The 11,149-nt window shown below is 35.6% G+C and overlaps 1 protein-coding gene across 1 annotated transcript in view; it reads right to left on the bottom strand.

The window, feature by feature from the left end:
* Window positions 1-7,479: 7,479 nt before the first annotated feature.
* Window positions 7,480-11,149, bottom strand: part of KIF18A (kinesin family member 18A) — a 79,544-nt gene continuing 75,874 nt past the window's right edge. Inside the window, exons 16-17 of the mRNA XM_030864825.2 lie at window positions 10,455-10,564; window positions 7,480-7,957 (exon numbers count right to left, since the gene is read on the bottom strand). Of these exons, the coding sequence (XP_030720685.1) occupies window positions 7,875-7,957; window positions 10,455-10,564 (193 nt within the window). The 3' untranslated portion in view covers window positions 7,480-7,874. The remainder of the gene's footprint in view (window positions 7,958-10,454; window positions 10,565-11,149) is intronic.

The raw sequence follows: 11,149 nt of genomic DNA, 5'->3' as shown, positions 1-11,149 counted from the left end.
CTTTTTTGATGACAGCCATTCTGACAAGTGTGAGGTGATACCTCATTGTGGTTTGATTTGCATTTCTCTGATGATTAGTGATGTTGAGCATCTTCTCATGTGCCTTTTGGCCTTCTCCATTTCCTCTTTAGAAAAATGTCTGTTCAATTCTTCTGCCCATTTTTTAATTAGGTTGTTTTTTTTTTGATGTTGAGTTGTATGAGCTGTTTATATATGTTGGATATTAATCCCTTGTTGGTCATGTCATTTGCAAATATTTTCTCCCATTCAGTGGGTTGTATTTTCCTTTCATCAATGGTTTTCCTTTGCAGTACAAAATCTTTCAAGTTTAATTAGGTCCCATTTGTTTATTTTTGCTTTTATTTCCTTTGCTTTAGGAGATGGGTCCAAAAAATACTGCTACGATTTATGTCAAAGAGTATTATTCTATGTTTTCCTCTAGGAGTTTTACAGTATCTGGTCTTACATTTAGGTCTTTAATCCATTTTGAGTTTATTTTTGTATATGGTGTTAGAGAATGTTCTAATCTCATTATTTTACATATAGCTGTCCAGTTCCCCCAGCACCACTTATCAAAGAAGGCTGGGAAAACTCTGAATTTTGGATCAGATGTCCTCTTGGAACCAATTATTGTTATCAGGAAGATGGACTACACTGAGTGGTCATGGTGGGCTGGGGGAATGTGTGTGTGTGTGCAGAGATAGTTACATTAGGAACTCACTGAGGAAGAGTGGTTTCCCAAAGAAAAAGTGAGATCGTCTCATCAAACTCAGATTAGGTGGACCAGGCAAAACAAATGTCTGCTATATTACCAAAATGTCAGAATGACGACTCTGTGGACATGTATAAATACTGATAATCTAACTTGCAAAACATTTGAATAATTATATAGTATAATGAAGAGAGGTTAAAGGTTTAAATTATATGTGTTTTGGGAAAGTAAAGTAAAGGCTAGTAAGAATGAACAAAATTTGGTAATTATAAAGACCTACAAGAAATATGGTTCCAAGATGTGTGGCAAAATGAATCTCAACAACACTGCAATGCAAGTGAAGTTGATAACGAAAAGTTAGAAATTCACTTTGGTCTTTAAATCATACAGAGAACCAAATTTTGTAGGTAAAATGATAGCTGAAATAGCTTAAGTTGAAGTTTTGGAAAAAGAAATAGAGGCCCTCTAATGTTGACGCCAATATTTAAAAACACACACTCAAACTTGGAAAATATCTTTTTTACAGGCAAAAACCCCACTTGTAGTTATCTATTAAGCTCAGTGGTAGCTGGGGACTTTTTTCTCAGTTGGGGGCATTTTAGGTGGTGCTCTGTAGCACGAGACAGTAAAAAGGTTGTTGGCTGCTGGGGATGTATTTTGAGTGAGTAGATTCTCTTCAAACTGTAGGGGCAGAGCTAACTGGGGAGACAATGGTTCAGCTGACTTGAAATTGAATGGGGAGGTGGAATGAAGGTAGATATATTTGGAGAAAGCAAAGGAAGCAGGCAGAGAGGAGAACATATAGTAAGAGCAGTCAGGTGATGATCTTTCAGGCTTAGTTCAAATAGATTAATATTTTTTATCTGATATGAAGAATTCAGGGGAGCAATGCACTTGGAACTTTTTCAGGTAGCATTTTGAACTGACTGAGATTTGGGGTGGGAGTTAACCGATATTAATAATTGTTATTAGGAAGAACAGGAGGGAATAATAATTTTTAAAAAACCACGTGATTCTGAAACAGCCACATGAAGGGAGAATGGGAAAGGAATGTGTGCAGAGGGTGGTGGTATTAAAAAGGATTCCCAACATTTTATATTTGAGAGGTGGCTTGTAGAGAATAAGAATATTCTGCAGTGATGAGAAATGAGGCTGAGGACAGTATTTTTGTCCAAAGTCTTGATCATAGAACTGTTTTCCTCTCGTGTCACTAATCTTCTTAATTATACCAAACATACATCTTTCACCTTCCATCTGTTTGAAAGTATGAGAATAAACTACTTTTTCATTCTTAATTTTTTTTTTATTATGGCTCCTGGCTTATTGTGTCTTACGTCTGCTTTAGATACACACACATGACAGAAATATCTCAGAACTAACCCTTCCTGACAACTCTTTGATAGACTAATCCCTACAGTGGCTTATGCAGTATCTGCCATTTGCAAAGTTTGAGTGGTTTCTTAAATGATGTTCACTCTGAGAAGTATGGACTATCTGTCAACTACTGCCTTTTGGGGGAAGTTACAGGAGAGGAAGAACTTAGTACTCTACATATACATTTCACAAACAATTGTCCTGTGCTGATTCCTGAAACACAAGGTTGTATTTTGTCTTAGTGTCCAAGTTGCGTTTTCAGACTCTGATTATAGAGTTTTAATGCAAAAACATTCAGAATATAAACCAGTGATTTTATAATATATCTTGAGTAGTTGTCAACAACTTATGAGCAAGTTGTGAATATGCAACAAGTAATACTATGTGATATTTTGATTGCAAAAGACACACATAAAATTGTCCTTGAAAAATCAATCCATAGGATTTGTGAATGCCTTCAGTGATATTAAAGACTGCTACTAATATTTTACTAATAATACTTTAAATCGTTTTTGTTTTTGATATAAACAATACAAGCTAAACATAATTTAATTATAACTATAAAATGCATTGAATAAATCTTTCTACCAAATCACAGATGACCATGGGAGGGGAATTTGTTTTCTGTGGCAGAAGCTTTTTGTATAGTTATCTATCTATCTATCTATCTATGCAGAGTACTAGCCCCACTCTAGATGGAGGCAGTGTATCAACTAGGGATAACAGCAACTCTTTTGTACCAAGCTGAGTTCCAAGTCCCAACTCTGCTACTGTGATCTCTGGCAAATTAACTTTTCTAAGTGTCATCATCTTCTTTTCTAAGTAGAAGAATAAATACATTTTGTCTATAAACCATCATGTGAAATAACTGTGGCTAGGAGATTGGAAATTCAAAATTTTTTGTTTAAGAAAAGCAATATAATATACATGGTGTACTTATATAACAACACCTATGGGGTCTGAGGCAACACCTCATAATCAGACATTAATATTTTTGCAGTATGAACTTCCTTAGTATGAACTTTAAATGTTCATACTAGGTGGGATAAATAAAGACCATCAATAGTCTCACATTAGTGGATGTAAGATTTTATGGGCCAAAATTACGAAAACAAAAAACTTCTGATTTTCAAAATTTGTGAATTTTTCGAATTGTAAATGAGGGACTGTGAGTCTGTAACATCTACTTTAAAGGCTTGTGGTGAGGAATAAATGAAAAATGCATTTAAAGTGATTATCACATGATAAGAGCCCAAAAAAGTAAGACTATTATTAAGAGCTATTGACTGATGGCTCCTTCACAAATGATGGGACACTGTATAAGGCCTGTGACTGGAAGTCTCTCTCAAGGCAAGGTTAAAATGTCTGATCTGATTCTAGAACTTGCATCACCACTAATACCAAAGCTCTAATTGAGCAGTTATCTTAGATATCCAAGTTATTCAAATGTGAAAGAACCAAAGGATAATTTAAAATAAAATACATTTTTTATGAATACTAATCCATTTTTAGATTATTAAGCAAAAATTCAAAATTTATAGTTAGTTCTGCTATAACTATTTTGAAAACATGATTTTGCTCCAACACTATTTATTATATCAGGGAACAATTTGAGCATAATGTGCATTTTGCATTTGTTTATGAGAGATTTCATCCAAATGAAACATTAGGTGAACATAGAAAACTGCACGCAGGTGAACCAAGCCATGGAGGCGTGCACAAAACACACACCCCTCTCAGGAACAATGCGCCACAGCCATCCATATCTGGTGTTACAAATTTCTACCTGATTCAGATCACCGGCTGGCCTGTCATCATTTCATTTTAACCCACATGCTGCAACTCTCCTACACCCGCTCCCATGAGCAAACTTCACTTCTTTTTCAAGGCAAAGTGCCATAATTATAGTAGTATTTATGCATTTATTAATGCTTCACATGTAAAACGGGGCTGTTTATATTAGGTTTCGGTCTTTCTTTTACTGTGCCAATGACAAAGATTTTGAGTGCTGTGCCCCTAACCCCATTTGCCCCATAAGCCCTGTGGTTTCATTGCACAATTAGGCATAACTCAGTGAGTTTTAGGAACACATATGCCCTGTTATAGCAGAGCTAACTGTCGTTCATCATACCTGGTGTGTACTGTACCTACCTTTTGGCATGTAAACAAAGTTAATACAATATCCAGGCACATAAGAACAAGTACTCCAACTAATTTACAAAAGTAGGAAAGCATAACATAAACTTACTTTTTAATATGTTATTCTACAAAAACCAAACTTTAAGTAAGTCAAATTTAGTAAAAGTGAAAGAGAAAGACTGGTGGAGTTAGCATTAGTGTGTGGAAAGTGGTTGCTCCAAACTGGCACATAACTCTCTTGAGTTAAACCCCTACAACCATAACTCTATTCTATTCTCTAATACTCTGTTGATTTTTTTTTTAACATCTTTATTGGAGTATAATTACTTTACAATAGTGTGTCAGTTTCTGCTTTATAACAAAGTGAATCAGCTATACACATACCTATGTTCCCATATCTCTTCCCTCTTGCGCCTCCCTCCCACCCTTCCTATCCCACCCCTCTAGGTGGTCACAAAGCACCGAGCTGATCTCCCTCTGCTATGCGGCTGCTTCCCACTAGCTATCTATTTTACGTTTGGTAGTGTATATATGTCCATGCCACTCTCTCACTCCGTCACAGCTTACCCTTCCCCCTCCCCATATCCTCAAGTCCATTCTCTAGTAGGTCTGTGTCTTCATTCCCCTCTTGCCCCCAGGCTCTTCATGACCTTTTTTTTCCTTAGATTTCATATATATGTGTTAGCATACGGTATTTGTTTTTCTCTTTCTGACTTACTTCACTCTGTATGACAGACTCTAGGTCCATCTACCTCACTACAAATAACTCAATTTCATTTCTTTCTATGGCTGAGTAATATTCCATTGTATATATAGCCATTATTATTATTTTTTTTTTTTGCAGTACGTGGGCCTCTCACCGCTGCGGCCTCTCCCATTGCAGAGCACAGGCTCAGCGAGCCCGCTCCGCGGCATGCGGGATCCTCCCCAACCGGGGCATGAACCCATGTCCCCCCCGTCGGCAGGCAGACTCTCAACCACTGCGCCACCAGGGAAGCCCATATAGCCATTATTAATCCAGAACATTGTTCAAAGGATGTTCTTAGGGATATCACCAGGAGTGCTTTAATAAAAGGATGCATTCTTTTTTGTATTAAATAAGAATATGGCCATATTTTCAGATTCATAAACAAGTGTACAGTGATGAAATGAAGCGATATCTGGGGTGCTTTAAAACACTCCAGCAAAGGAAGAAAAACAAGGGAAAAAAGGGATATTCCAGACAAATGTGGAAAAATTTGGTAATTGGACTCAGTATTATGATTATATGAGGGTTCATTGTACTATCCTCCAGTAAACATTTTTTTTAAGAGCTCGATGTTTCAAAGGAATTTGGGAGTTACTGGGTTAAACCAAGTAAGATTCTGACTGCAAGACTTCAGGGGCTTATACTGTCAGCGTGCATGGTCCGCGTCCTGGCGGGCTGCCATTCCCACTCTTCTTTGACATGGAACCCTTTCCTTGGCAGAGAGTATCCAGGTGAGCCATGTTCTGTGGACTATACTTTGGACATCATGATGTACAAGTTCTAGTGGATACTCCAAAATGTTCTCAGAAATGGCGTACAGTGTTAGTCAGAAGAGACAGCATCATCTAGGTTTTCTCTCTGATCTTTGATTTGCCTCACAAAAATTATTTGTTGTCACTGTCACTAAGAGCAATCAATCTGTGGTAGCAGTATTTATAAAGTTCACACTTAAAAATTTTACAAAGATGCCCACGCTGCTTTCAAATGAGAGTAAAAAAACAAATTGCAAACCAAATAGTATGATACATTTTTTTATAAAAAAACAAGTATATAGGTTTGTATATGAATAAAATAAATGACTGGGCAGGGTACCTAAACTATTAGCAGTGGTTACAACTGGGGATGATATTGGTAGCGGGGGTGGAGTGGGGGAGGAGGAAGCACATTTTTATTGTTTACAGTTCTTTTTGGAATAACATATTGTTTTTTAACAAAAATAAAGATAAATTATTTTAGTTAAAAATCAATCTATGGTGCTGGGATAGTGGTCACCCTTAGAGGGAGGTAGGATACAAGAGAGGCTTCTAGAATTCTGATAATTCTCTATTCCTTGATCTGAGGGCTGGTTAGTGGGTTTGTTCACTTTGTGAAAATTCATTTAGCCATATATTTATGATTGGTCTATTTTCTACATAAGTTCATTTAAAAATTGCTTTCTAGTGACTTATTAAATAGCACCTTGTTTTAGTTTAAATGCATGAATTTTTTCCTTATTCATATATTCCACAGTTTTCCTTTCCCACATTCATTACTATTTATTCTCTCTAATTTCCCCTTAATGTGGCTGCATTGCAAAGGCGTTGTTAGTAACTTTTACAGAAGGTGAAATCCCTAGCTGATAAAAATGGCATATAAGAAAATCACTCACGTCTTATGGTGTGAGGTGGACCACGAGGTAGGGTCACAATCCTGCTAGCTAGCCATTCATCAGTATGTGGTAAAAAGATTTCTTTTGAAACATATAATTACCTAAAATAGATGGAAAGGAATAATAGAGACGCTAATGTAGCTGATAAATAGGTGATACAACCAAAGGCCTAATGACAAAGGGAAAACAAAATTGTCTATGGTTGTTCTCCCTACATCAGATCCTAGGTATACTTTCATGAATATGGAATTACGAGTGTCACAGTTGGAAGGAACTTCAAAGATCATTATTCCACCTCATACTTTCTCAACTAGATTTTGATTTGAAAAACATGACTAATAACAGAAAGGTCTAAAATTTGCAGCTGGTTGTTAAATTGTTGTTTGCTTTGATGGGACAGGTCCTAGGCCATATGAAATTAGAAGTTCATTTAACCAAATACTTGTTTTCAGAAGATAAACAAGGCAAACAGAGCAGGTGAACAAGGACATAAGATTAAGCTGCAGCTTCATGTACTTCCTATAGCAGAGAAATGATTAAAACATCTTCTCATTATCATTAAGGAACCTATGGGTTATTTTCAGGTTTGGTTCTAGTGCCACATATCTTGAGCTAATCTGAAATACAAATATACAAAAGTAACATTTTATAAAAAATAATAGTTTAAGGTGTGTAAGGGGTAGTCACGAGACAGAAAAGCAAGCACTGTAAAATCTACATCTTTAATGTATCTAGTAGTGAGAAACAATATTAGTATTTTATTCATGAAGACTACTTAAATAATATTTACAACAACTTTATGGGCACATATATGTACATTTGTACATCAAAGTATTTTTGGAAAGAAAAGACCAAATAAATCCTGGGTCATAATTTTATCACTCCTAAATTTTCCTTATTTTTAAAAAACAGTAAAGATAATTTAAGCCTACTATTTTCTAAAATGTCCTAATCAACTTGTTGTAGCATAGTAAAACTGAGTTGCTACCATACTGACTTAGGTATTTTAAAGGGCAGCAAATATTTTAGAAACTTAAAACACACGTTTTCTGTTGAAATTTTACATTTGCTTAGAATACAAAAGCACAAAACAGAAGGAATTTCGTTTTCTGCTTGCTGAAGGTATTTGGGTAAACCTAGCTTTTAAGATGGTCTTCTTTCAAAGATTTTTAAGAAGTTTCTGAAAGGGTACTGGCAACAAACCCTTTTAAAAGCTGACTTGTCAATTTCATTTCCCTTGAGTTTGAAGAGACTTATCTTAGATTTCCTTTTGAAATATTTCTTCCAAATTTTCTAACCATGCTTGGCTTTACTTTATGGATGTTTCTTTTATATTCTAGAGAAGAAATAAAAAGATACATAAATATGGTAAAAGTATCATTCAAAAAGAATTTTCACCATTTGTTAAACTTCACAGCTGTTAATTAACCTGATTTAAAACAGAACACCAACAAAGAAACATTAATACCCTTGGTTTGAAAGTAGAAATTCATTTCTCCACATTGTAAACTGAAGTTTTAGTGCGCATGTACGTACACCCCTTCCCCTGCCCCAAAGCTATCAAGTGAAGTCAGTGAATAAACTACCACATTTACTTCTGTTCTTGAACTAAGGAAAGACTACTTCTGTGAACATTGTTCCCTTTCTTTTGTGCATCATCAACTTTTGTTTTTCATTCTTTGGATTATTTCCCAAGGACTTTCAAACTTTCATATTTTTCCAATTTAGAAGTATCATTTGAGTCCAGTACTTCTTCTTTTTTTTTGCGGCACCCGGGCCTCTCACTGTTGTGGCCTCTCCCGTTGCGGAGCACAGGCTCTGGACGCGCAGGCTCAGCGGCCATGGCTCACGGGCCCTGCCGCTCCGCGGCATGCGGGATCCTCCCGGACCAGGGCACGAACCCGTGTCCCCTGCATCGGCAGGCGGACTCTCAACCACTGCGCCACCAGGGAAGCCCTTGAGTCCAGTACTTCTTAATGTGCTGATCCTGATCCCATAGCTCTTTTTTCCTTTCACAGCTACCTCTAAAATGTGTTCCATCTATGTCCACTCTTCTGGTTCTTCTTCAGTGTTCACAATGATTCTCTACTCAACGAAGTGTTGTTACAAAAGGGGGCCACTGACTTCTTTATGGGTCTGTCTAATCTCTCATCCATTTTCTTGATCACATTAGGTTTTAGTTTTAGGGGCACATATTCTCTTGACACTATTTCTTATTTTCTCTAAATGCTCAGTAAACAGAGTTTCCTTCTTTCCCACTGATGTTCCTTTTTTTTTTTCTTTTTAATTTGTACACTGTTAGTTGGAGTCAGCTGAATACATTCTAAGGAAGGCAGCCCCAGTTCTCTTTTACTTCTCTAGTAATTCCTGATGTGTATTTGGCCATTTTCACTTGGATATCCTAATGTACATAAACCATTATCTTCCCTTAAACTAATACCTTTTTCTAAGTGCTCCATTATCCTTAACAAGACAAAATCTTTCCTCTTTGGCAAGTACTGTAGTTTAGTATTCTCTCCCACTGTTTTCTCTATAGATTATTCATCTCTCTTTACATATAAGATATTTGATGCATTTTATACTATTCTTAGAAAATAGGCATATTAGGAAACCTAAGTCTCTATTATTTGAGAATTATCATAAATTTATTGTTTGGTTGCAGGATTATGACTTCCTGGAGAACTTTTTCAGAAGACCAGTGGGACAGTACATATCTACAACAACTGCATATACACAATGTTAAACATTATTAAATATGGCATGTTGAACCAAATAATCATAGTAAATTCTTCTTTTCAGGACTTCATTGTTTGATTTTTAAATCTGCACGAAAGACATTTCCACTGAGCTTAAGGTAAACAACTGCCACTGGGCACCACAAGAAGTAAGGATTTATCAATGCAGCTTGGCAAAGCTATTGAGGAATTTTATATTACTCTAATGAAAAAGCATTGACAGAAAAAAAATTAATAATAGTTTTCATGTTATTCTTAGACATACTCGTTATCTCATGAAACACCTTTAAATTCCAAGTGCTATAATTATAAGTTCCTTTAGAGAAGAACCAAACTGGGTCTTAATGATCTTTATATTCATCACAGAACCTAGCACATAGTGACTGCATAGTAAATAAATACTTCCTGATTGAAGTCTTAGGAACTACAGTGTCAGAGAAACATAGGTCTGGACACAAAGGCCTAGGAATTGGTGGGTGCTATATACCTCTAGTTTCACTGAAGATGTTTCCTTACCATGGACTCATGTCACCTCCATATGCAATTGAGAGGATGTAATCACCACCATCAGCATTTTTTTTCAACTTGCTAATTGGAGTTAAAATATGATTGTAACTAGGTATAGACTGGAACCTCACAATAATTGCACAAATGAATCAGAGGCCAAATTATTAAAAATAAGAGGCTAAGAGAAAAATTTCAAGTGGATACAGTTTATCTGTAAAATATACTTAATCACTAACCTATTAAATAACATAGTTAATTATTTCAATTATTAGTTAAATTATTTACACACTCTTCTGCAATACGAGGCAGTATGGATAACAAAAAGGGTACAGAATATAGAGTTAGGAGATCCAGTTCTGGGTTCTGGCTCCATCATGAAATATCTCTGTGATCTTGGGTGAGCATGTTTTTTATTTTGTGTCTTAAGTTTTCTTATCTGTAACAGGGATAACCACACTCACCATGTACAATAATAAATGTGATGAGTACATAAAAGGAGACTCTCATGAAAACACTGTAAAAATATGTAAAGTACTATACATATGTTAGTTAATCATGTTATTAAATATCAAAATAAGAGCTGAAACATACCCATTGTTGGTCTGTTTTCTTGGAAGTGCTTATCACTTGAATTATCTTGGTGAACACGCTTGGCAGATCCAGAATTTACCTCAGCACTTAGTGAGGTATTTGATGTAGAGCTTCAAGGGAAAATTTTTATTTTAGTAAAGTCTTTTTTTATATCTCTAAATTCAAATACATATTCTACATTCAATAATGATTAAAGAAAACGTGAAATACTAAAATATTAAGTTGTAAAATCCCATAGAAGTAATTGGAGAAACTAAATAAATTTTTGGCCCATAGGGAAGTTTAGCAGTGTGTGATTTTAATGACGTTCAAATTGGAGATTATGAGTAGAGGTGTATGTCACAATTCTTTAACAGAGCATTTCAGGGTGCTGTGCTGGACTGCATGCAAGCACTGTTATTCAAAGTGTAGAGATAAGGAGCACATTGCAAGAGGTGAAAAACTAATCTCAGATTACCAAACCCCTAATCTGGGGAATAGGAACAGGTGAGATTGTTTGCAAACCTTGTTTTTAAATCAAAGCATGGTAATAGAATGAGAATCTCTCTCTGATTATTGCAATTATAGAAAGTGAAATGAAAAGAATGACCTATTTTCATTTGTTTTGTCTTCAAAAATTTATATCACTCTCATGTTATTAATGGGTCAAATTTCTAACTCAATTTGAGTTGACATATTACAAAACACCTATTGTG

The sequence above is a fragment of the Globicephala melas genome, chromosome 8 (genome assembly GCF_963455315.2).
Source record: "Globicephala melas chromosome 8, mGloMel1.2, whole genome shotgun sequence".
In the NCBI taxonomy this organism is placed as follows: domain Eukaryota; kingdom Metazoa; phylum Chordata; class Mammalia; order Artiodactyla; family Delphinidae; genus Globicephala; species Globicephala melas.
The sequence above is the reverse complement of the archived record's forward strand: the minus strand, read 5'-3'. Positions and strand labels throughout refer to the sequence as shown.